Source organism: Lissotriton helveticus, chromosome 2_2, assembly GCF_964261635.1.
Source record: "Lissotriton helveticus chromosome 2_2, aLisHel1.1, whole genome shotgun sequence".
Classification (NCBI taxonomy): domain Eukaryota; kingdom Metazoa; phylum Chordata; class Amphibia; order Caudata; family Salamandridae; genus Lissotriton; species Lissotriton helveticus.
Window position 1 is genome coordinate 395,687,572 of NC_136060.1, and position 26,792 is coordinate 395,714,363.

General features: G+C 48.2%; 1 protein-coding gene across 6 annotated transcripts in view; it reads right to left on the reverse strand.

The window, feature by feature from the left end:
• Positions 1-11,173: 11,173 nt before the first annotated feature.
• The window catches only part of TACC3 (transforming acidic coiled-coil containing protein 3), a 475,241-nt gene continuing 459,622 nt past the window's right edge, over positions 11,174-26,792 (reverse strand). For all 6 annotated transcript variants that reach the window (XM_078678629.1, XM_078678625.1, XM_078678627.1 and 3 more), the window contains exons 15-16: positions 17,069-17,189; positions 11,174-11,369 (exon numbers count right to left, since the gene is read on the reverse strand). In XM_078678629.1, coding sequence (XP_078534755.1) covers positions 11,304-11,369; positions 17,069-17,189 — 187 coding nt within the window. In that variant the 3' untranslated portion in view covers positions 11,174-11,303. The remainder of the gene's footprint in view (positions 11,370-17,068; positions 17,190-26,792) is intronic.

Here is a 26,792-nt window from a genome sequence, read left to right on the forward strand (position 1 = left end):
GTGCTCCAAAACTGCATACATATCTCGTGATATCAAGGCTGAGCAACCAGTACACATCAAGGAGTTGCGAGTCTCATTTATACCGGCGCCATTTTGGGCGAGGCCGGGCAGGTCCAGAATATAGTCAAAATGTCTCCACCAACCAGTGGTCGGACCAGAACCCCTTTCAGCAGTCCAAAAAGTTCCGTAAAATGACAACAGAAGGGACAGGCAACAAGAACCATCAGTCAAAGAGGGGAGGGCAAGTTCTTCCCTACCGGGTCATGTTGGGGCTCCACCGGAACTGATCGAATTGGTAGTCTACAGTGTTTCTGGATGTTTCAGACTGAAGCTGGCGTCAGCATGAGAGCACCACCATCCCGTGGCTACGTCGTGGCTATTCCGTGAGCAATCATGGCAGTCGCTCCCCACCGGAAGCTTGCGGGAGTCGGGGGCCCCGGTGACTCTTGTAGAATCTTCAAGGCTGAGGGGACGCTTTCGGGAATGGGGCCCATGCCCTAGCAGTCAAGCGTCCGAGTTCCAGGGTTGCCCAGAGCCATCCTTGCAGGCCAGGCCCAAGTCTGTGGAGCCGTCCGCCATTTCGTGAGCTCCGTGGCAGCCGCCTGTCGCTGTACCGCAAGAGTGGGTGCAATTCAGCCGGATGGCGGGTGAGACGCTGTAGCCGCAAGAGCAGGCGAAACTCAACCAGCCGAGTGAGGCACTGTGCCGCAAGAGCGGGCGCATCTCAGCTGGCAGAGCGAGGCACTGTGCCGCAAGAGCGGGCGCAACTCAGCTGGCCGAGCGAGGCACTGTGCCGCAAGAGCGGGCGCAACTCAGCTGGCCGAGTGAAGCGCTGGGGTGCAGCTGAGGAACCTCCACCTGGGGAGGTGGGGGAGGCTCGTTCGCGCCGCCTCTCCCTCCCAGTGCACCCCACGCCGTCTCCTGGCGCAGGTGTATGTGATGGTCGGACCAGGCAATAAGAGGGGGGGTCATCAGCAAGGCATTTCCCCCCCCCCCCGACCCGTGGCTCGCTGGATGCCACCTCAGGGTGGACGAATGGGAAGGCCAGTACAACAACATCGTGGCCGTGGTGCTTCCGGGCCATCCACCCAACGACCTTTTCGGCCGATGGCTGCCAGCAAGGCCCCGCCCTATACGTGCCGGGGGCCTCGTCTTCCGGATGGGCGTAGCCGCGGACCTACTGCACTTCGGGACGACCCTGGGTTTGAGCTGGCCGGATCAGGCAACAAGAAGGTGGTGGTGGTGGTGAAGATGCACCAGCTGAAGCTACAACACTTGCCATTGCTCAGTGATGAAAAAAGGTCTTCCTCTCACAAAGATGAAAGTCCGAGTGAGGAAACAAGACTGGGTTTTCATCATTTGGGAAAAAAAATTGTTCTAAACCAATGAAAAGTGTTATTTTTAGGTCACATGACCTAGCCTGCGACCACTGCGCCCTTGGCCTGGTCGCCCCCACACCCCCCGCCTGCCAAGCGCCTTGAGACCCTCCGGGTGAGTAGTGCGCGGTATAAATGCCTATGATTGATTGATTGATTGATAGCCTTACATCATTAGGAACCCAAAAGTGAAATGAACCAATGAAAAGTTTTATTAACCAGTCACATGACCTGTTATGCTTACGTTACGCGCTCCGCGCCGCGCCCCGCATCGCTTCCGGGAAGCTGCGCTTCGCGCCTCGCTTCGCGCACCGGAGCACTTCCGGGTGCGCTAACGTGGCGCGTCATATGACGCATTACGCAACAACGCGATACGTCGCGGTTACGTGACGCGTCACGATGTTGTTTTCTAACGCGGCAGTTGCGCAAACAGAACGTTTATCGGTTCGCGGAATGAGTCGCGGCACCAAATTGAGCTAATGGGAAGCAACCCGGTTCGCGGGATCGGGAGCGAAACAAAAAAAATAATAAAAAAAATACATAAAAAAATTGTATTAAAAACATATAAAATATATTTTACGATTAAAAGAATACATTTTAAAGCTTTTGATATTTGCTATTAAAAAACCATTGAAATTCACTGAAAAAACCATAGGTTATAGACCATATATAGTTAGGAATTAGCATTTACAAAACCTTGAAAATTCACTGAAAAAACCATAGGTTATAGACCATATATCGTTAGGAATTAGCATTTAAAAAACCTTATTTTACTAAAGTAAAGTAAAGTCCACATTTGTAAAGCGCACAATCACCCGTAAGGGTCTCTAGGCGCGGGGGGCCGTCGGGAGGATTAAGCGAGCTATTGCCCAGAGTCACATGGTGCTGGGCTAACCTGCCGCCGGAGCCGGGGATCGAACCGTGGTCCCCAGATTCCAGCGTCAGTCGCCCTGGCCGCGGCGCCACACCTCTCCAACTTACTCACACAAAACCATTGAAATTCCATATATAGTTAGTTGCACTAACTATATATCGCGCACCCGCAATCCACTGCTGATGATGTCACATATTACATCATTCATGACATGGTCATATATATATACACATAAACATATATATACTAGCAGCCCGTCCCGACGTTGTCCGGGAGCAACAGACTTCCCCGACCCCCGCCCGCCCCGACATTGTCCAGCAGCCCGGCCCCCGCCCGGCCCGTCCCCCGCATGCCCCGTCCCCCGACCCCAGCCTGCCCCGACATGGGTCCCCTTACCTCAGCTGCCACTCCTCCCGCCTGTCTGCGGCTGATATACTGCTTTAAATATGTCTGTTCTTCTTTGCAGAGGTGTACAGCTGACCAATCCGTTCTACATAGTGTACATTGGCCGGGAAAGCTTACATGATAGCTAATCTTTTTGGCCTAGAGGTGTGTTAATGATTGCTGTTTCACCATAAAAACACGGGATCATTCTCTTTTCTCCTGCAGCCCGGGCCCCCGCCCAGCCCGTCCCTCGCCCAGCCCAGCCCGTCCCCCGCCTGCCCCGACATAGGTCCCCTTACCTCAGCTGCCGCTCCTCCCGCCTGTCCGCTGCTCGTACCGCCGCTGGCCTGTCCGCTGCTCCTCACGTCAGCGCTCCTCCCCCGCGCCATGTCCGCCACTCCCTTACCTCAGCCGCCGCTCCTCCAGCCTGTCCGCAGCTCACACCGCCGCTGGCCTGTCCGCTGCTCCTCACATCAGCGCTCCTCCCCTTTGCCATGTCCGCCGCTCGTCGCGCCATGGACTCCGCTCCTCCCCGTGCTCATGACGTGAGCACGCACGTCGCGGCCGGCGCTACTTCGGAGGGACTACTTTTTTTTTACTGTAAATTTTTTTAATAGTTTTTTTTTTATATAGCCTATAACCCTCTACACACCCTGACAATTCCAACGGTATATCGGGTGTGTGGATTAGCTCTGTGTTTCCCGAGTTTACCCGCCTCAAAGGCTGAAAGTTCTTCCTTTATAATAGTAGTATAGATATATATTCACTGAAAAAACATAGGTTTCACACCAGTTATAGTTAGCTGAACATTTTACTCATACAAAACCATTGAAATTCCCACGTTATAGTTAGTTGGACTCACTATAACTCGCGCGCCCGCAATCCACTGCTGATGATGTCACATATTACATCATTCATGACATGGTCAGTGACATCACTGATGACATCTCAAATGACATCACTGATGACATCATCCAGTGAATGTGTGTTCCTGTAAAGTTAAAATATGTTTTACATATTGAAGAATGAGTGTATGCATGAGTGTCTGCATAAAGGATTTAGTAGGTGCGTAACTGACTGTATGAGTGAATGATTAAATGTGTCTTACTGAATGCATAGGTTAGTGACTAAACTGTCTGAATGTGTGCATCATTATGTCTGTTGTGTAAGCTGCTGCATGTGTTGATTAGTAGCTATATGACTGGCTATATGGGTTATTGATTGGTTGCCCAACTATTTGTATGTGAGGGTGAGTGTGTGTGGGAGTGGCTGGGAGGTGTGTGACTGTGCATAGATGTGTGAGCAGTTGATTCAATTGGTGTATGGGTTCAAGAGTACATGTGGAAACAGCTGACCGTTCAGTTGACTGTGTGCATGGGTGTGTTGGTGAGTGAATGGATGTCTCAGGGCTACATGTCCAAGTAAGTACATATGTAAAAAACAGTGCATGTGACAGTTGGCATATATCAATGACTATACATGAGAGCCTGTGATTGAGTAAGTGACTGTATGGATCAATGTGTACTTGTATCAGTGATTGTAAAAGAGAGTAAGTATGTGTTAGTATATGTTTGAATAAGTAAGGTTATGTGTGTATAACTGTATAGATGAGGAAATGGGAGTGTGATTGATTCTTTTCATTACTGAGTAGATTAGAGAGCAACTCCATGGATGACTGGCACTGTGTGAATGTCTGTATAGGTGTATGAGTGCATATGATAGCGTTGTATTGATGAGTGACTGTATGTATGAGTGATTGTATGGGTGAATGAGTGGATGTGTGTGTAGACTTATGAATCAGTGAGTGTGTATGTAGTAAGTGGTATTGCTGTGTCAATGGTTTCAGGAATGGTAATCTGTATTCAACACTGGATGTATAAAAGGTTAGATTAGAGTGTGAGGAGGTTCATTATATCACATGGATGATGTCATCAGTGATGCCACTGACCATGTCATGAATGATGTAATGTGACATCATCAGCAGTGGATTGCGGGCGCGCGAGTTATAGTGAGTCCAACTAACTAGAACGTGGGAATTTCAATTGTTTTGGATGAGTAAAATGTTCAGCTAACTATAACTGGTGTGAAACCTATGTTTTTTTTAGTGAATTTCAAAGGTTTTTTAAATGCTAATTCCTAACTATAACGATTTTGAAACCTGTTTTTTTTAGCGAATTTCAAAGGTTTTTTAAATGCAAATTCCTAACTATAACGATTGTGAAAATGATAGAGGGGAAGATTTTACCATATAAATATCCTGGGACATTCTTATCACTCAGTTATCATAGACCCCTGTGTAGGCCCTACTGTTCAAAAAATAGGCCTAGGTTAGATTGGCCAGAGTACTGCCATTTTGTAGTACTGCCATTTTCTGTTGCTGTAAGCAAAAGCAGGTCTGATCAAGAAATCATCCAGCATCTCTGTCTGCGAGGCTGCTCACTCCTGTTCTGGCCCCCACCCCGCTTGTTTGCTAAAGGTCAACTTCCACCCAATTCTTTCGACATGACAGGAGGCCGCATCCACTAACTGTATTTGAGAAAAGAGGAACTTGCACCCCTATAGGCGTGGTAACAGGATACGCAGATAGTACACCCTCACATAAAATTTACTGTAAGGCGCTTTTTCTGTTAAAATATAGCTAAAAGCTAATTTACGGTAAGCTTCAAGTCAACAAGGCATGACCTTTAGCCTGGCATAAAATGCTACATTTGCGAGAAAAGGCTGTTTCAGGAACATATGGATGGAAAGGGTACGGAACAGACCATAAATGACGCACACACGAGGTGGCGCAAGATAACGTTACAATAGGCTTCTCACTGTCTGAAAACATATAAAAAGGAGGTTCACAAACACCTCTTTGAACTACTCCTCGTCTATACATAGGTATCAGACAGTGAGTTTTTCCCAAAGGCTACTCGAGAGCCTTTGTCAATGTTTCTTGTAAATATGCTGCTCAATTTTATACTCTGCAATATGAAATGTTAGACTTTATATATATTCTTTTAACATTGCTTTTTCCCTTATTGCATTTGAAATATATAACTTGTAATTCTGGGGCTCCTCACTTATAGGCAGATGTGAGTAATCCCAGGTGAAATGTGTCTTGCTTTTTAAATGCATTTCTGCCACAAAATGATAAATGTGTCTTAAGGTTTAAATCTTCACCCTGACTGTCTCTGGAAACTGTCATTCTAATGTCCACGAGGCTATCTGAGAATGCAGGGCTCTGGACACAGAACTAATGTGATTTGTATGCCTTTATATTACTGTTTCTAGAAATTGTACCTTCCAAATAAAACTGTTAACCTTTCAGCTTCAGTTTCCACGGCTCACATATCTGTTTCTCTATTTTTAGAGCAAGGGTTCCTGCACAACCGGGTACAAATTAAGGTGGTCCGTTGTCCCTCGTTCTCTCTCACGATCCTCCCAGCGCAGGCTTCAGAGCCACTGCGCCCGCCCCCTGACACCTCCTGCCCTGTAATAAATCTCCCTCTAACAAAACCTATGGTTTTTTCAGTGAATTTCAAAGGTTTTTTAAATGCTAATTCCCAACTAGAACGTTTGTGAAACCTATTGTTTTTTCAGTGAATTTTATAGTTTTTTTAAAAGTTAATTCCTTTGTATATTGACTTTGTAACCTACGATTTTATTAGCTGTTTTTTATAACTATTAATTATAATAATTTTTTATTTATTATTTGTTCTCTGTATTTTTCTTTTTTAATCATTTTTTCCTGGTGCGCTCAGGGTGCGCGCACCGGTAAGCTTACCCGTATCATTTTGTCTTGGAGCGCTCAGGGTGCGCACACCGGTAAGCTCTCCTGAGAGCGCAGCGAGAGCGCTATTTCTTCGTTCGTAAAAAAAAAAGATATGTATGAAAACTAAATAATAATGCAAGACATTCATTACCATACTTATAATAGCAGTATTTTTGATTTTCTGAATGAAAATGATTTTGCATTTCCGTAAAGCTACCAAAACATCACTCAGGCGCGCCGCGTAAGCGCCCCCGAAAGCGCCTACGTTCGCGCCCCCGTAAGCGCTCCGGTGCGTGTCAAGTCATGTGACCTTAAAATAACTTTTCATTGGTTAAGTTTTTTTTTTTTTACAACTAATGAAAACCCCACCCTTTTCCTTCACTTCTTCTTTCACTTTGGTGAGAGCAAGACCTTTTTTTCCTGTGCTAACAATTTGCGGATAGAATGGCTGCCAGAGCATCCAGCAGCAGTGAGGAGTCAGATGGTTTCATTGATGAAGAGCCTCCTCAGCCCAAGGTGAAAGAACATTTTATTCGGGAAAAAAATTCTATACCTGAGGGACTTAAAAAAGTAAATGCACCAAAAGTTGAATATAAAATCTGTCAAACTGTACTTTCCCGAGGAGATCCCAGAAGGAAGTACAGTTTTGGTAATTCATACATGATTCTGCACGTCCAGAGGAGGCACTCCCAGAACTATGCCCGGGAGAGTGTCAGGGCTCTGGCACGAGAGGCTCCAAGGGATGGTGCTTCTACTTCAACAGGAGGAGCAACTGTATCGGTGAGGGGGCGACCAGAACAGCGGATCCCAAATATTCAGCCTGTTTTTAATCACGCCACAATCAAATGCAAACATTGTGATGAACTACTTTGTGATGGTGAACAAAGTATTATGAACATTGTTCGAACAATAGAGAACCACCGCTGCCGTCCCAAGCCCTAATTTTGATTATTTTTTTTTTTGCTCCTGTTGAGCAGTTTGCCATTCCCTGTTTTTGTTGCGAAAAAAATAAAAAAAAAAATAAAAAAAGTTTAGAACTACCTCCAATTCCCAAAAAAGAGCAGTATTAAAAAAATGAAAAAGAGTAACTGAAGTGGAGTGCAGAGAGAGGAGAGGAAAATGAGTGAGAAAGCAAAGAAAGGGACGAGAGGGGAAGGGAAGTGAAGTAGGGGGACTGAAAGATGGTGAGTGAGGAGAGTGAACATGGGGAATGAGGATAAGTGAAGAAAATGTAGTAAACGAACAGGGGTGTGGAAGGGTAAGAAAAGAGCAGTGATCTTTAGGAAAGAGTGGAGATACAAACTGGATAAAGACAAGTGGGTGTGAGACAAGGTGAGTAAGGGAGTGAAGAGAGAGAAAGTGAAAGAAAAAGTGAGAGTAGAAGACTGAGGGCCTCATTTATGAGGCCATGCGTCACTTTTACGCCGCCGGTGCGTCATTTTTGTGACCCACCAGTGGTGTAAAAAAATGCACCTTGTTGAGTCATATTTACAAAGTGACGCATCTAGGTAGATGCGTCACTTTGTAAACCCCTGCGCCACATTATACCTGCGCCAGGTATAATGTATGCAAAGGGGGCGTATTGACGCAAGGAAGGGTCGTAGAAGTGACGCAGTGAAATCTCAGATTTCACTGCGTCACTTTTAGGACGCCGTTGCGTCAAAATCTTGCGCCTGCCTCACAGCAGGCTTAAGACTGACGCAGGCCCTTTCACAAGGGGCTTGCGCCATGTGAAAGGATGCATTGCTGAAAATTATTTTTTTACTATAATTTTTTACACTATTTTTCCCTGTAGTGCGCTCAGGGTGCGCGTACCGGAGCGCGCACCTGGGAACGCACCCAGCGCTTACCCCGCGAAAATTAAAAAGAAAATTTTTTTTTTTGCCCTTCAGGGTCCTTCTAGGACTCCCTCAGAAAACCTAGGGGGTATGGGGGTGTCTACTCTGCCCCCTTTTAATTATTTCCCCCTTTCTTTTTCACCTCTTGTGTCTCGATTCTACAGAGACACAAGATGGCAGACTCTCCGGACTGTTTAGAATGTTGACAGACATGTTGCAGGGAATGGCAAACTGCTCAACAGGAGCAAAAAAAAAAAATAATCCAAATTAGGGCTGGGGATGGCAGCGGTGGTTCTCCAATGCTCGAGCAATGATCAAAATACTTTATTCCCCTTAACAAATTAGGGCATCACAATGTTTGCATTTGATGGATGCCTCATTAAAAATAGGCTGAATATTTGGGATCAGCTGCTCTGGTTGCCCCCTCACCGATGCAGTTGCTCCTCCAGTTGAAGTAGAGGCACCATCTCTTGGAGGCTCTCGTGCCACAGCCCTGACACTCTCCCGGGCATAGTTCTGGGTATGCCTTCTCTGGACTTCGCGAATCATGGTAGAATTACGAACGTAGGCGCTTCCGAGGGCGCTTACGCAGCGCGAACGTAGGCGCTTCCGGGGCGCTTACGCGGCGCGCCTGAGTGACGTTTTGGTAGCTTTACGGAAATGCAAAATCATTTTCATTCGGAAAATGAAAAATACTGCTTTATAAGTATGGTACAGAATGTCTTGCATTATTATTTAGTTTTCATACATATTTTTTTTTACGAACGCAGAAATAGCGCTCTCGCTGCGCTCTCGGGAGAGCTTACCGGTGCGTGCACCAGGAAAAAATGATTAAAAAAAATATATATACATTGAACAAATATATATATATATTTTAAAAATATAATTATTATTTGTAAAAAACAGCTAATAAAAAAAAGAAGCGTAGGTTACAAAATCGATATACAAAGGAATTAGCATTTAAAAAACCTATGAAATTCACTGAAAAAACCATAGGTTTCACACCAGTTATAGTTAGCTGGACATTTTACTCATACAAACCCATTGAAATTCCCACGTTATAGTTAGTTGGTCTCACTATAACTCGCGCGCCCGCAATCCACTGCTGATGATGTCACATATTACATCATTCATGACCTGGTCAGTGACATCACTGATGACATCTCAAATGACATCACTGATGACATCATCCATGTGATAATACGATGCACCTCCTCACACTCTAATCTACCCTTTGATACACCCAGTGTTAAATACGAACTACCATTCCTGAAATTATTGACACACCAATACCAGTAACTACATACGCACTCACTGATTTCTAGGTCTACACACACATCCACTCATTCACCCATACAATCACTCATACATACAGTCACTCATCAATAGAACACTATCATATCCAGTCAATAACCTATACAGACACTCACACGCTGACACTCATCCACAGAGTTACTCACACATCTAGTCAGTTATGCAAAGAATAAATCACACTCCCATTTCCTCAACTACACAGTTTTACTCACTAAACCTTACTTAATCAAACATATACTAACACATACTTACTCTCTTTTACAATCACTGATACAAGTACACATTGATCCATACAGTCACTTACGCAATCACAGGCTCTCATGTATAGTCAAATATATATGCCAACTCTCACATGCACTGTGTTTTACATATGTACTTACTTGGACATGGAGCACGGAGATAGCCATTCACTCACCAATACACCCATGCACACAGTCAACCACCCTTACAGCTCTTTCCACATGCACTCTTGAACCCATATACCAAGTGAATCAACTGCTCACACATATGCACAGAGTCACACACCTCCAGCCACCCACTCTCACACTCACATACAAATATTTGGGCAACCAATCAATAACCCATATAACCACTCATATACCTACTGATCAACACATGCAGCAGCTTACACAACCACAGACATACTGATGCAGACATTCAGACAGTTTAGTTACTAACCAATGATTCAGTAAGACACATTTAATCACTCACTCATACAGTCAGTCACGCACCTACTAAATCCTTCATCCAGACACTCATACATACTCATTCTTCAATATTTAAAACATTTTAACTTTACAGAAACACACATTCATTGGATTATGTCATCAGTGAACTCATTTGGGATGTCATCAGTGATGTCATTTGAGATGTCACTGACCATGTCATGAATGATGTAATATGTGACATCATCAGCAATGGATTGCGGGCGCGCAAGTTATAGTGCGTCCAACTAACTATTAAGTGGGAATTTCAATGGTTTTGTATGAGTAAAATGTCCAGCTAACTATAACTGGTGTGAAACCTATGGTTTTTTCAGTGATATGCATATATATACACACACATATATATACATACATACATATATATATATATATACATACATACATACACACACACACACACACACACACACACACACACACACACACACACACACACACACACACACAGGGTCAACCCTTTCCATCCATTTGTCTGTTCAAGAGTCTCACACACTTCTCCTAACCACCACTGTATACAGGCATGCAGGCAATGGTCATGCAACTTCAAGAGTTGGTTCTCTTCAATGAATGACAGTATTTTGTTTGTGCATATCCAAATTAATAGGTAGCACACTTTTGTGCTAGGGCTAGTAGGGCAATCTTTCATTTCATGTTTCTTCTACTTATTTTGAGAAGACTCATTTACTTGCAGTTTGCACCTTAACACTGCAGCTTTTGTACTTTTTAAGCTGGCTTGCCACGGCTTGTTCCAATCCGCTTTCCCATAGCTGTGAGTTAATTAAAAGATTCCTGAAGGGTTACACGTATATTAAGTGTCTGCACCACATTGTGATGTACGGAAAATGATTTTTAATACAAAGCCAAAATCCTCATAACATCTAAAGATATTAAATAAAGAGATAAACTAACTCTAATAACTTTATTTGTCACATATATAGTTAACATATAAAACCAAAAATACTTTGTAGAAAGGACAAACAGGAAGACAGACATAAGAAGAAATCAGACAGATTTTGAAACGGATGTCCCGAGCAATCAGATCTTCTCCATTTTCATTATCAAGTCATCACAGATTTTCGTGAGTTCATCATTCTCTTTAGTCTGTACAAAAAACAGAAAATGAATTGGTAATACTGAAGTAGAACACTGCAACTCAATACAGAATATGAAATTAATTTTTATTTGGCTAGTGTAATCTATTTAAATCATTCTTAGTAGGCACACATTGAACATAGTAAGAACGTTACTAAGCTTTAACTGTTTTCTGTCTAGCATGGACTAGGTTCACAATATTTTCAACTGCCACTGGAAGGATCACGGAAACATTTCTAAAGTCCATCTTTAGTACCAATTTGCCTTAAATATTCCTAAACTAGTTATATCTTACCTTCCATTTGAAGCAGAAAGAACATATGGCATAAAAGGGGAGAATTAGTGGGTCAAATGCAATTTTTTTTAAATTAGCTAAAAACAAGTTTCTCAGTGTAGTGGTTTTTGTACACTTTGTCCAGTCCTCCTTCCTGGTCGGTGTGTGATGATAGTCACTTAACAAGTGTAAGCTGAGGCCTCATACAATGATCTTCACAATATACCTGACCACAGGCCACTACCGATCGGTCTGTGTTTCACCACTGTTCATAGTAGTAATTAAGGGTACACCAGAGAGGAGATTATGATCTGGCTGCATTAAGGGTATGTCTACATAGTCACCCTTTCTCTCAAAAGAAGCATGGAACATGCCGAAGCATCCTCTACATACTGAGGGTGGGGTGGCAGTAATTCCACTACTCACCCACCCTGTAAAGTGGTTCTGCCAAAGTATTTCCAGGTAAAACGCACAAATTGAGCCTCAGCTTCAGAGTTTTTATCCAGCACAAGTAGCACAATACAGTGTGTGTAGCAGTGCAAGTGGCTGGCCAGATAATCTACTGAACATGCATTTAAATGCCTTGAAAAGACAACAAAGATCACTTCAATAACATTTTAAAAAGAAATTATTCCAAATCTAGTAAGACTGTCCCGGAACCCTCTACCCCCTCATCAGCTAGGCTAGCTTGAATCCAGTGGCATCTCAGTTTACTTTCTTGAAGACTCCAGCATGCTAACGTTCAGTGCTGAAACTTGGTAATCAAAGCCCACATGTTGCGGGCTCGTTAGTCGGGGAAAAAAGGCTAAAAAGCACACCGTATTCAGGATGGCTTAGCTTAATAATAATAATAATAATAATCCACATTTGTAAAGCGCACAATCACCCGTAAGGGTCTCTAGGCGCTGGGGGCCGTCGGGAAGATTAAGCAAGCTATTGCCCAGAGTCACATGGTGCTGGGCTAACCTGCCGCCGGAGCCGGGGATCGAACCGTGACCTCCAGACTCCAGCGTCAGTCGCCCTGGCCGCGGCGCCACACCTCTCCCTGCTTAAAGGAAGCCTCTGCAAATAAGTTAGGTATGACTTTGGCAGATTGATGGAGATTCGCAGTAGTCTGGAGGCGATTCATGACTGACTGTGGCAAGCCAATCTGCAACAGCCTTTTGAGGTAGGGTGGAGACTGGCTCCACCGACCTGCGGAGATCGGTATCGACCACCACCATCACCTTCCTGAACACCCTAGGAGTATTGTTGAGGTCAAAAGGAAACAGAGCAAACTGCTAGTGGCCCACCTTGAACTGCAGCTAACACCTATGAGCATGCAGGACAGAGGATGTGAAACTAAGCATTCTGCAGATCCAGCAACATCATCCAGTGTCTGGGTTGTGGGGGGGGGGGGAGATATAACCTGGGCCAAGAACAACATTTTGAATTTGGCCTTGTGCAGAAAAGCGTTGAAAGAGAAAAGATCTAGGACAGGGTGGAGGATTCCTTTTTTTGAACCAAGAAGTACTAGGAAAAGCATCATTTTCACTTCAAAGGTTGGTACAATCTCCATGGTTCCTTTAATTAAAAAAGCCTGCACATCCTAAAAAAAGGACATATGGTCCTTCTGACAAGTGGTCCAATGAACGTGGCTAGTGCAATGGGTCAAAAAAGAAGTGGCATGGCATAGCCCTGCTGGACAATCTGCAGGACTTACTTGTGGTCTCTAATATGTTGCCACCCTTGTGGAAAAGAGTTGAACCTGTCTCCTACTGGATGTCCGTGTGCCACTAAGGGCGACCTAAAAGGATATTGAGTTTGTTGCCGGAGAGGTGGATTGGGATATGTGTTGGTACTGAGGGCAAGGTCGCAGCACTAACTCAAAAAGGCTGGAAGACCAGCTGTGCAGGCATTGGACCTTGATGTTGATATGCACAGCCTCCAGCATATCCCTGAAAATTGTGAAATTATTTGGAGGGGTGGACATACTGGAGCTGAAAAGCCAAACTGTGCTGTGGCTTGGCTCTCTTTATAGCACTCTAGGGACAAGTGTGTCTTTTCACCACATAGACAGGAGCAGTTGAAAGGCAATCAGTGGTGGCTAGGAGTATAGGTGCAAAGTTTGGAATAGTGGTGCTAAATCCTGCTTACTGGTGTAGGTGGATGTTACATTACTATTGTAGAAATTCCCCTTTTAGAAAGTGTAACTGCAACAAATGATGGACGGAATGCTGAATGGTTCAAACATTCTCCCCCAGTCAAAAGATCTGGGTTAAATCCATCATTCGTTTGCCCACTATGCCACCCCAGTTGGGACCCAGCCATATGCACATCAGTCTTGACCAATTCCTCATGGGAACAGTCCAGCCCGTACTGCCAAGCCAGGTCTTCCCTTGACTGGAAACAAGCATCCTGGGAGAGGCTTCGGGGTATGTCATCCCTCATCAGTAGGCTAGCTTGAATCCAGTGGCACAGGGAGCAAGGGACCCCAGTGTAACTGCAACAAATAACAGACGGCATGCTGAATGATTCAAATATTCTCCCCCAGTCAAGAGATCTTTTAGAAAGTGGGCATTTCTCTGTAGTTATAACTCTTTGTGCTTGCAAGCTTGACTAATCCACGTTGAGGAAAGGTAGGCATTGTGCATGCTGTCCTGAAAGCCATTACACAGGGAGGTTTTGGTGCAACAGGGTTACGTCTGCAAACGGAGTATCGTCTTGCCTGGGAGAGAGGGAGGCAGTGTACACATATTTCTAAAGGTTTTGTCCTGTCCTCACAGAAAGGGCTAACTTACCCACTAATTGATATCTGAAGCGAGGGCTGGGTTTGAAAGGAGGTGCTGTGCAATTTATAAGTACATGGGCTTTGGCCCAATGATTTTAAACAATGCATGGACTTTTAACCAGACGCTTCTGGCTCTACATATTGCACCAGAATACATTGGCCTGCCTGGTCGCTATAGGGGCTACCACTTTGCTGAGGAAACAAGTGTGCTGACATGTTGCCTGCCTGTTCTTCTTGCCCACAGTGCTCTTGGGGGATGGGTGGGCTGGCCCCTCCCTGAACGGGTCAGGATCTCTAAAGGATTTTAGGCCAGCGCTGCTTGTGGCTAAGGGACAGCGTGGGCTTTCAGCTGCTTCTGGAAAGATAAAAGAGGGAGCAAAACAGAGAACGAACAAGCAGAAGAGGCACAAACAGAGGCAGCAGGTAGACTGGCAGAAGAGGGTAGCAGACTGCAGGCAAGCTTGACAGGAGAACTGTAGCCTGAGGGGATGGCATGAGTACCTGTGACATGTGCAGTATGGGCCTAATCTTGCTTTGACTTACCCGAAGATCAAGACTGAGAAGAAAATCTGTTGAAGTAACAACTCTGGGAGTGCACTCTTTACTGACTCAAGCTGAAACCGGTATTGAGCATTCTAGTGGAACACCAACATAGATCTTTTTATTCTTGGATGGATGCATTTTTTATCGGCCTAGGAGAAGAGTCAAACGCTAGTACTACAGGTCCACCTAGTGAGAATCCGTCACATACCTCTGTTTGCAGCACTCCGTACAAGGTTTAAACTAGGCCATTTGCACACTGGAAAATGTGGAAGAAAACGCCATTCACATTGTGATGAAAGAGAGCAGATATCGAAGGCACGAAAAGAAAGGAGCCGACTTCAGCAAGCAGAGGTGGCACCTATAAGTGACTTAGTTTGTAACTTTCCGAGGTAAACAGCATCAACATGGAGTGGCACCTTCAGGTGAGCAGAAGCACTGCTTTTGAGCTTCCAGACCCAGTCTGGCACCTAAGGATATTCACAAGGGAGTAATAGGCGGTTAGAAATACCTACAAGAACTGGAAATTCAGAAGATTACTCAAAAAATACTTTCAAACAACTGAAATCCTTTCTATCAATAAGGAAAAATAGGGGTCTCAATCTTACTCATTCACTGGCCAAGCGGGTTTCAGAAGAATGCATGAAAAACTTAGTCTTATTCGAAGAACCTGCATCTTTAGATTCTTTCCTGACAAATCTGAATCCAAAATCTTTGCCTGAATAGAGACTCACCTAATTTCTGGAAATGTGAAACTGACTCCGGCTAGCTATAAACAAATACAAGTTACATTATCTTCAACGATGCTCCTTCTCATGAATACGCCAACTGCAGATTCTCCACCTTAAGGATATTCCCAGGCGCCAGACTAAATCCACAGAATTCTCAGCAATGTTCCCACAACTAGATAAGTGGCACCATGTGACTCAGTATCGCAATGGAAATGATTGAGCAGAGCTGCATATAAGCACTACTCATGTGCATCAGTTTCTTAATCGGTCTTCTTCTATACCCTCAGTCACAGATCACAACACCTTGCAGGTGACAGTATTCCAAAACCTAACTTTAAACCTTTGTGCACTCTTTAGAATGTTGAGGTAGGAGGTCAGCGAGAAATCTACAGTATTGACCAGAAATGGTCAAAGACCAATAACTTTTTTCATCTGCTGGATACTTCGAACAGCAGTTTTCACACCTTAAATTAGATACTATAGCAATATCTACCAAAGACCTAATGTCTGTGGGAGTGAACTCGGCCCAGAAAGCCTTGCAGGCTCAAGTGGACAAAATGACCCTCTAGTTACACCTGGCAGTAAAGGCACTCGTTTTAAAAACACATACACCAATGTAACAGTCTAGCATAAGTCTAAAACAGGCATTCCCTCTAATGATTGTGTCATAGCCGTCTTGGTCCAGGTGGAATGAGTTTACAAGCCTTCAGGGGAGTGGCTTTTTGTGAAGAGCACAACACAATTTAATGCATAGGGCTATTCATCTTGACAAGACCCTTTTCTGTACTGCCTTACCTTTCTTTAATCAAGAGACCTGGCATTTTTATCCGGTTTACCGCTAGACTTATGCTTTTTGGCCTCCTGCTTTTGACCCATTTTTTGTTGGTTTTGAGACTAAGGGCACTTTAGAACTGCTAATCAGTACTAAAGTGCACATCGTCTCAATGTAGAACAGATTTCATTTAGACTGGCCAAAAACGAATTTGCAGAAGATAACAGCAGTTTTCAGAGGATTGTTGGGGTTAGGCAAATACGCATAGAAAGTCTAGCAGATGGATCCTATGAGGACAGTTGAAGCACTGCTCAAAGGCCCATAGCATGGGTCATATGCAGCAGATTGGCAATGGATTATTGCTGTTTTAATCTAATTTTGCAGTAAATGTACATTTCTGAGCTAAAATGAACTGACTAAGTTGATTCATCAATCTAGGAACCATGGATAGTTAAGCTATGAAACATTTAATGCTAGAATAAGTTCCTTTTCCAGTCAGCTAGCAGTCAACCCAGGCAGTAAATGTGTCAATGGAGGGTTGGGCAAAGTCTGTATAACATAAAAAGAAAATACACTTGGACCAAAAACCTAAAAATATATTGCAATCCCAGATTAACTCACCTTTTGTTCAAGAGCTTGCTCTAGTGACTGGATCCGCATTTGCTCCTTGCGCATAGTAGCTTGAAAAGCTGCAACTTCAGACTTTGATTTGCTCCGTACTTGTGCAATTTCTTCATTGGCCCTAAAAGTTAAATTGATTTCATAAACCTTGACATGCAAAGAATATTGCTTAAAAGTACACAAGTAATCCATGGGGTGGCGACTTACCTGCAAGTCCATATTTTTGTAGAAACTAAACTACAGCTAAAAGGTTAAGCTGAAAATTATGAAATATTTCCTTAATGGACAATACCCTTTAAAGAAAATGCAAACTACGTTGGATAGTTTATAAAAACAGCTCACAGCCGGTGGCAGATAATTAAATGCAGGAAAGGAAAGGCAAGAACAGGTGCATAAGTTACCAGGATCTGGTATCTAATTCTGCAGAGGCAGAATGTAGATTCCACTATTAATCAACTTCAGTTTATAACAAATAAAAAAGTTTTCCGATTACTATTCCAATGACAGTGCCTCTGTTGTCTTAAAATTGGCAGATTTTTTTTAAAGAATACAAAATGAGCACTAGATTGTCGATAGGCAACCAAACGTGTATCTAGATGTACATCTTGGCATTTCAATACTGACATAACCTGTTGGGTATTTTTTTTTTTAGAGTGCTCATTATTAATGAAGGCCACAAGGAGGAGAAGGAAGAGTAATCCTAGCTCTATTCCAGGTGATCTCCATTAACCGTTATAAGCACTTAACAGAACAGCAAGCACAACCCACTGGACATGGCAGACGAGCAAAACCATATCCATCAACTAACTAGATTCCTCAAGAAGTCCTGTCCTACCTATGAATCCGATAAGACAAGGACTTCCAAACGAGCGCATTTAACTTCATGTTTCAATCTTACAAATATCAAACCGAAACACTCCTCAATAGAGCCAGTGTAACAAACTTACTCCTTACTGAATGCGCTCTGGGACTACCAGAGATTTATTTGAAAAATGGTAGCATAACACAATACCCCACTTTGAGAAGGATTCGTTTTTTCGTAGAAAGAGGAGTTCCAACAGGCCCATAGTTTGGGGACAGACTATCAAATTGCTTCGCATTTTTTTGCCTACATGGAATCTTTACACTCTTCCCATCTAAACTGTGAAGGGCTCTTTCTGATGGCGATGAAGGCTTCAGACAGCAAGTTGGTAAGGAAAGGATCTGATAAGTTCCCATCACCACTCTGCACAGAATCTGTACAGTGTAAGAAAGTAACATGCAGAGGTAAAAAGCTGTCAAAGGAGGCCTTTCAAATCAAAAACGTTAACGTTGGCTTAGGTATATGTTGAACGGTGGTCCCATTACCTAGAAATAGGCAATGCTTAGATGGTTTGAGACAATCATTCCTTACCAGGACTACTTGGAAATCTTGCCTTGCCTGTCATATCGCCCCAAGCAATACAGTGGCACTAGCAATTACCTTTGCGATAACTATAGTGCTGCATCTATTCCGGTCAGTTAAGTTCATCTGCTTGCTCTACTTGTCAAGAGGAAGAAGCTACAGCATAACATGTTCCGGCTGCTGGTACAATGATCACATCTGGGAGAGAGTATGTTGTAAGGAAAAAAAAGAACTTGATCTGGTTGCATGTAATCTTTCAAAGTCTCAACACAGCAGACTTCACTGATGGCAAAGTCATGAAACATTGCACCAAAAGCTTCAGAAAGCAAAGGGCCAGTCACATGAAAGGTCTACTTCAAGTAGCACTGTGATGCAGGATCTCAAACATAGGTTGATGTTGTAGGAAAAGGAACTGGAATATTAAGTTTAAACACCTCATTATTAAGTAATCTACTCAAGTGTCGCAAGCAAGAGGAGAATGACTATGTATGAGAAAAATCATTGGGGGAGTAGCCAAACAGATGTCCAGGAAGGAGTGTGTCAGGAAAAGCAACGATGAGAACGATTCCTCCTACTAGACTATTTAAAGACCTGGAAGGAGATCTGGTTTTCAAGAGAGGTTTTCAGGGGAGAGGGGTTGGCCTAACGGCTAAGGCGCTCGACCTCGGACCTGGGGAACTTGGTTCGAGTCTCGGTAACGACGCCAAAAAACCCCTGTGATTCTGGGCAAATCACTTAATCTCCCCGTGCCTAAAAACGAAAGTGTCCCCTCATGTAACGTAACTGGTGCTATGTAAAAGCGCTCTGATAACTGATTCGGTTCGGTTCTAGTTCGCGCTATATAAAACTCTGCAAAAAAAAAAAAAAAAAAAGACTTAAAAATGTGATATTATCCTCCTGAATGAACTCTTCTGCTTGAAAGGTTTAGACGGTAACTGCTGAGAAAGGAACAGCGATTTTAGCAGATGTGAGGAATTCAAAGGCACTGGAAAAGTTGGAGGTGATGGGGAAAAGCATGGGGAGACTGATCTCAGAGGCGACTGACTAGATGATAATTTATCTGCAACAGTGATCAAGAGAAAGGGAGTAGATCTTTGAATACTCCAAAACAGCGGTGTGAGGTACCACTTTGAAGAAAGCTTTAACAGTCTTCTTTGAGTGGAAGTCAGACGTTGAGGCCTTTCGGCTTTTCATCTTCAAAGATGGTGGGGGAACAGGATTGGCCTCAGAGCCTTAACAAAGTAAGTAGAGTCAACATTAAACAGTCTTGACTGCATGAGACCATATGGTGTTGACAAATGGGATGTCTGAGTTCTCATTGGCAAACGCTTGGGGGTTTTCTATATCCAATGGTGCTAATAAGTATTTTAATTGCAGCATCCATACAGGTACAGCACCAGTCTTCAACATCCTTGTTGGACAGGCCCCACGAAGGGCTCGCTCCCTCCCCGCATGGCAGGGTCCAGACACCGGCTCTCCGGGGGCTACCCGCAGAAGCAACCCGCAACCCGTCCCCTCCGGGACGCCTGCTCCCGGATACCTCTGTGTCACGGGCCCGGGCCCCCGTCAGCCCCATTGCCCGGCCCAGCCGCCATCTTGGACCCTGCACCACGTGGCCGCGTGGCCTCAGCTCGACCCTAACCCTGGACCCGGCCAGGCCCCGCCATCCCGGCACCACCATCCATCCAGGAGGTGAACAGACCACTTGGCAGGCTAATGGGAGAAAGAAGTGTCGATGGCTCTCCCCCGCCAGGTGCCGATCGCCCCCAGCCTCCCCGGGTGCTGGCTCCACCCCCCTGCTGGGTGTCTGGACTCCCTCATCCCGGACCTCCCGACCTCCCAGTGCGAGGTCCGGACATCAAAGGGCGCCAGACCTATAACCGAGGCAGCCCCAGAGCAGGAAGGCAGTTGTATCCTGGAGTCGAGAGACACCGAGAAGAACTCATCCTTGACGGACTGCTGGCGCTGCCACAGCCCTTCCTTGTGAACTATCATCCTGCCTGCTGGCGCTGCCGCGGCTTTCTGCAACCTTCATCCTCGTGGGACCAGCTGGCGCTGCCGCGGCCCGTTGTAACTTCCATTCCCGTGGGACCTGCTGGCGCTGCCGCGGCCCGGTGTAACCGCCATCCTCGTTGGGACCTGCTGGCGCTGCCGCGGCCCGTTGCCATCTACGATCTCTTCGGGACCTGCTGGCGCTGCCGCGGTCCGACCCGTCCGAACGCCGAGCTCGAGGATTGTGAGCTACCACCGTTTCACCTCAGTACCAGTAGGTACCAAGACTGTCCCGCTACCCCCTTTTCCCTACTAGAGACTAGAATTGAGAGGATCATCGTGTCCTGATCTCCCTGTATCGTACTACCCTACTTCAAGTACTGCCTATAAAAGGTGTTAATCTGATCTTCGTGTGGTGTCCATCTGTGGGGGGGGAAGTTACTTGTCTGTACGATCGCTGGAGACGGCCCTCACCGGAGGCCTCTCCCCTTGTGCTCGGCCGACCCTCCAGGTCCCCGTCTAACATTGGTGGGCAGCGGCGCGATCCGAACCAACGCGTAACCGTACAGAGAGTAACTCACCCTACGACTAATCCACAATGACGACCAGAGAGAGCGGATCTGCAGAGAAATTCCAGAGGGAAAAACTGGAAGAGTACAACCACCGAGAGCTAAAACAATTTTGCATAGAACTAGGCATTGCCACTACCGGTCTGAGCACGAAAGAGGACTTCAAACACGCCCTAGAATCCTGGGCAGAGACAAATATCGCCGGACCCCGGGACCCCGAAGCCCCGGAGACAAACACTACACTGACGGAAGAAAGGAGAAAGGATCTCTCCCGGGAAGAGATCCGAGAACGAGAGAAAAATAGACTACACGAGCTAGAGTTGGCACGGCTCAAATTAGACGGAGAATTGAAACTGGCAGAACAAAAGATGAACTTAGAACACTTACGGCTCCAAGAAGAGCGAGAGGAAAAGCAGAGACAGAGAGAACTCGAAGAAAAAAGACTGGCATACGAACACGAGTGCAAGCTAGCGGAGATAGAAATGCGCAAACAGAACAAAGACCTAGGGGTGCCCGAGCAACCGCGCCCCCCAGGTACTACCGAACAGAAGGTCCACATCCCCAAGGATGTGGTCCGTGAATACTATCGGAACGACGACATACAGCAGTGGTTCAAGGCCTACGAGATCGCCATGACTGCCCACCGGATCGCTCGAAGTGACTGGGGAGCCGGTCTATGGGGGAGATTCGTCAACGAAGGTCAGGATGCCCTGCTGCAGCTTCCGGACCATCAAATGACGTCCTATGACCACATGAAGGCCGCCCTCCTCAGTCGATATGGGCTGACGCCCGAGATGTACCGCCAGAGGTTCCGCAACTGCACCCGGATACAACCTGGATAGAATATGTGAACTATTTCAGCCGAGCCTTCGAGGGATGGATCAAGGGTAGCAACGTAACAACCTACGAACAGCTCTTCAACCTCATTGTGTGGGAGCACCTCTCCAACAACTGCTTCATCGAGCTCAGGCAGCACCTCCTTGACAGTAAATTGACTGACCCACGGCAGCTCGCCGCCGAGGCTGACCGATGGGAGAGCACCCGAGTGACCCGGAGTGGGCCAAACGAGCCGAACAGAACCAACCAAGGTCATCATCGTCCCCGAGGAGGAGGAGGAGGACAGGGCCGGGGCAGAGACGCCGTCCCGGCCGCTCCCGCCAACAACACCCCGCCCCCGGCCGGCCGGGGCAACCCCCCGATGCGCCCGGGGTTCCGAGCCAACATTACGTGTCATCGATGCCAGCGAGTCGGCCACTACGCCAGTGACCCGACCTGCCCAAAGAACCAGACCCCCGGGCCCCGCCAGGTGGCTGCCGCCGCCCTAGGAGAAGAGCAAGTCTTCGAAGAGCCTGAAGAGTACGAGCAGGAGCAGCCCGAGTGGGAACCTGCCGCCATGACCCTGGCCTGCCTAGGGGGACGGGACCTGATCCCGCGGGCTCCCCTACCAGCCAACACCAGGAAATACAGCCAGTGGGTGAACATAAATGGGCGTAAGGCCGAAGCCCTGCGTGACACAGGGGCCAGTGTGACGGCCGTCCGTTGTCACCTGGTGACCCCAGAACAAATTCTGCCAAACGTTCTTTGCCCCGTCCGATCGGCCGACAATTCGGAGAGCCTGTGTCGGATGGCCTGCGTCCCCTTCGAATGGGGAGGAGTCTCCGGTATGTTAAAAGTGACTGTCCGCGACGATGCCCCCGTGGACTGCCTCCTGGGGAACGATCTTGAGAGTTCCCCGTGGGCAGCCGTGGAAAGAAGAGAGCACCTGGGGATGTTAGGCCTCCCGGGCTGGGCGTGCGTAACAACCCGGTCCATGGCCGCCGACACCATCCCTAGATCTGAAGAACCCGAATGGCCAGCACCTCCTCCCCCGATCGCTCCAGAGGGAGACTCCATCCCTACCGACACCCCGGAACAAACCCACGAAGAGCCCGCTCAGCCCCAAGACCTTCCGGACCTGGCTCAGTGGCGTCAGGAAGGGGGGCCCACCCAAGAACAATTCCGGCAAGAGCAAAAGACATGTCCCTCCCCGTAGGGACTGCGACAGCAAGCGCTCGCCCAGGGCGCAGGAGACACCGCAGGGGCCCACTGGATCTACTGGGACAATGACCTACTGTACAGCGAACAAAGAATAGCGGAGCTGGGGGCCAGTCGAGTGCTGGTGGTGCCCCTCCGTTTCAGAGACTTCCTTCTGAACTTGGCCCATGATGTCCCCCTGGCTGGACACTTGGGGCAAGACAAAACATACAACCGCCTGGTGACTCACTTTTACTGGCCGAAAATGAGAAATGACGTCTCCACCCAATGCCGGTCCTGCCCGACCTGCCAGGCCAGCGGGAAGAGCGGCCGCAAACTCAAGGCACCTCTGCAACCATTCCCCGTTGTGACCACCCCGTTCGAAAGGGTGGGAATAGACATTGTGGGGCCCCTGGACCCCCGAACAGCACAAGGGCATCGATTCATCCTGGTCCTGGTGGACCACGCCACCCGCTATCCTGAGGCGGTTCCCCTTCGAACTGTAACAGCACCAGTGGTAGGTCGAGCCTTAATGGGGATCTTCTCTCGAGTGGGCTTCCCCAGGGAAGTCGTCAGCGACAGGGGCACGAACTTTATTTCAAAATATATGAAATCCCTATGGCAACAGTGCGGAGTCACCTACCAATTCACAACCCCCTATCACCCGCAAGGAAACGGACTGGTCGAGCGATTCAACCGCACTCTCAAGGGGATGATCATGGGGCTGGAAGAACCCCTACGCCGCCAGTGGGACGTGCTACTACCGTGCCTCCTGTTCGCCTACCGAGAAGTCCCCCAGAAGTCCCTCGGCTTCAGCCCTTTCGAACTCCTGTACGGACACCCTGTTCGCGGGCCTCTCAGCCTAGTTAAAGAAGAGTGGGAAATGGCCCCCCTGAAGACCCCTCCAGACGTCTACAAGTACCTCCTGACCCTCCGTAATCAGACCAGGCGATTCAGAGAGCTCGCCAAAGCCAATCTTGAAGCCAGTCAGGAGGACATGAAGAAGTGGTACGATCAACATGCCTCCTCCATCGAATTCGAGCCTGGCCAGCAGGTATGGGTGATGTCCCCCATCGAACCTTTTGCCTTACAGGACAAATGGACGGGGCCCTTCAAGGTGATCGAGCGTAAGAGCCCCGTCACCTACCTCATCGACATGGAATCCCCCCGGAACCCCCTCCGGGTCCTCCACGCCAACAGACTCAAACCCCACTTCGTGCGCTCGGAACTCAGCCTGCTGATGGCTACAGACAGTGGGGCGGAAGAGGACTCCGAGCCCCTCCCTGACCTACTGGGGGCCGGGGAAAAAGATGGTTCGGTGGACGGGGTCCAACTCTCCGAGGCTCTGACCCCGGAGCAGCGCCAAGACTGTCGGGCTCTCCTGCTGCAATTTGCAAACCTATTCTCCCTCGCACCCGGGGTCACCCCCTGGTGCCTGCATGACGTGGACACTGGCGACAGTCCGCCTATCAGACACCGGCCGTACCGAGTACCAGATCGGGTACGCACCTGCATCCAAGAAGAAGTCTCCAAGATGCTCGCACTCGGAGTCATCGAACCCTCGGACAGCCCCTGGGCCAGCACGGTTGTACTGGTCCCCAAAGCTGCGGCCCCGGGCACCACACCCGAGCTCCGGTTCTGCGTCGACTATCGGGGTCTGAACGCTGTCACCCGAACCGACGCTCACCCCATCCCCCGAGCCGACGAACTAGTTGACCGCAGGGGGGCGGCCCGCTACCTAAGCATCTTCGACCTGACGGCGGGCTACTGGCAGATCGGCCTCACCCCCAGGGCACAAGAACGATCCGCTTTCTACACCCCGGATGGACACTACCATTTCAGAGTGATGCCATTCGGCATGAAAAACGCTCCAGCCACGTTTCAACGACTTGTGAACCAGGTATTGGCGGGCCTCGAAGAGTTCAGCGCCGCATACCTGGACGACATCGCGGTGTATAGCCGCCACTGGTCAGACCACCTCCGCCACCTCCGAGGGATCCTGCAGGCCCTCCAACGGGCCGGCCTCACAATCGAGGCCAGCAAGTGCCAAATCGGCCAGGGGTCCGTGACCTACCTCGGACACCAAGTAGGGAGCGGTCTGGTGGCCCCCCTCCAGCTCAAGATCGCTGCCATCCAGTCCTGGCGCCCCCCGTAACCCAAACCGAGGTCCGAGCCTTCTTGGGGCTCACTGGATACTATCGGCGGTTCGTAAAGGACTATGGCAGCATTGTGAGGCCCCTCACGGAACTCACATCCAAGACCAACCCAAAAACAGTCAACTGGACTCCCGACTGTCAAGCGGCCTTCGAGAGGCTGAAGGCCGCCATGTGCACCGCTCCTGTGCTCCAGGCCCCCGACTACAGCCGTGAGTTCATCGTCCAGACTGATGCCTCAGACCATGGCATCGGGGCCGTCCTCTCCCAACTGAACCCCGAGGGAGTCGACCAACCAGTGGCCTTCATCAGCAGACGCCTCCTGCCCCGAGAACAGCGCTGGAGCACCATTGAGCGAGAGGCCTTCGCAGTAGTATGGGCCCTCAAGAAGCTCCGGCCTTACCTCTTCGGAACCCACTTCCGGGTACAAACAGATCATCGGCCCCTGCAATGGCTAATGCAAATGCGGGGGGAGAACCCCAAACTATTGCGATGGTCCATCTCCCTGCAGGGGATGGACTTCACTGTGGAGCATCGCCCGGGCCCAGACCACGCCAACGCGGATGGCCTGTCCCGCTTTTTCCGCCTCAACGAGGAGAGTCCCCAAGAGGATGGGTGACTCTCCCCGCCTTCAGCTGGGGGGGGACGCATGTTGGACAGGCCCCACGAAGGGCTCGCTCCCTCCTCGCATGGCAGGGCCCAGACACCGGCTCTCCGGGGGCTACCCGCAGAAGCAACCCGCAACCCGTCCCCTCCGGGACGCCTGCTCCCGGATATCTCTGTGTCACGGGCCCGGGCCCCCGTCAGCCCCATTGCCCGGCCCAGCCGCCATCTTGGACCCTGCACCACGTGGCCGCGTGGCCTCAGCTCGACCCCAACCCTGGGCCCGGCCAGGCCCCGCCATCCCGGCACCACCATCCATCCAGGAGGTGAACAGACCACTTGGCAGGCTAATGGGAGAAAGAAGTGTCGATGGCTCTCCCCCGCCAGGTGCCGATCGCCCCCAGCCTCCCCGGGTGCTGGCTCCACCCCCCTGCTGGGTGTCTGGACTCCCTCATCCCGGACCTCCCGACCTCCCAGTGCGAGGGTCCGGACATCAAAGGGCGCCAGACCTATAACCGAGGCAGCCCCAGAGCAGGAAGGCAGTTGTATCCTGGAGTCGAGAGACACCGAGAAGAACTCATCCTTGACGGACTGCTGGCGCTGCCACAGCCCTTCCTTGTGAACTATCATCCTGCCTGCTGGCGCTGCCGCGGCTTTCTGCAACCTTCATCCTCGTGGGACCTGCTGGCGCTGCCGCGGCCCGTTGTAACTTCCATTCCCGTGGGACCTGCTGGCGCTGCCGCGGCCCGGTGTAACCGTCATCCTCGTTGGGACCTGCTGGCGCTGCCGCGGCCCGTTGCCATCTACGATCTCTTCGGGACCTGCTGGCGCTGCCGCGGTCCGACCCGTCCGAACGCCGAGCTCGAGGATTGTGAGCTACCACCGTTTCACCTCAGTACCAGTAGGTACCAAGACTGTCCCGCTACCCCCTTTTCCCTACTAGAGACTAGAATTGAGAGGATCATAGTGTCCTGATCTCCCTGTATCGTACTACCCTACTTCAAGTACTG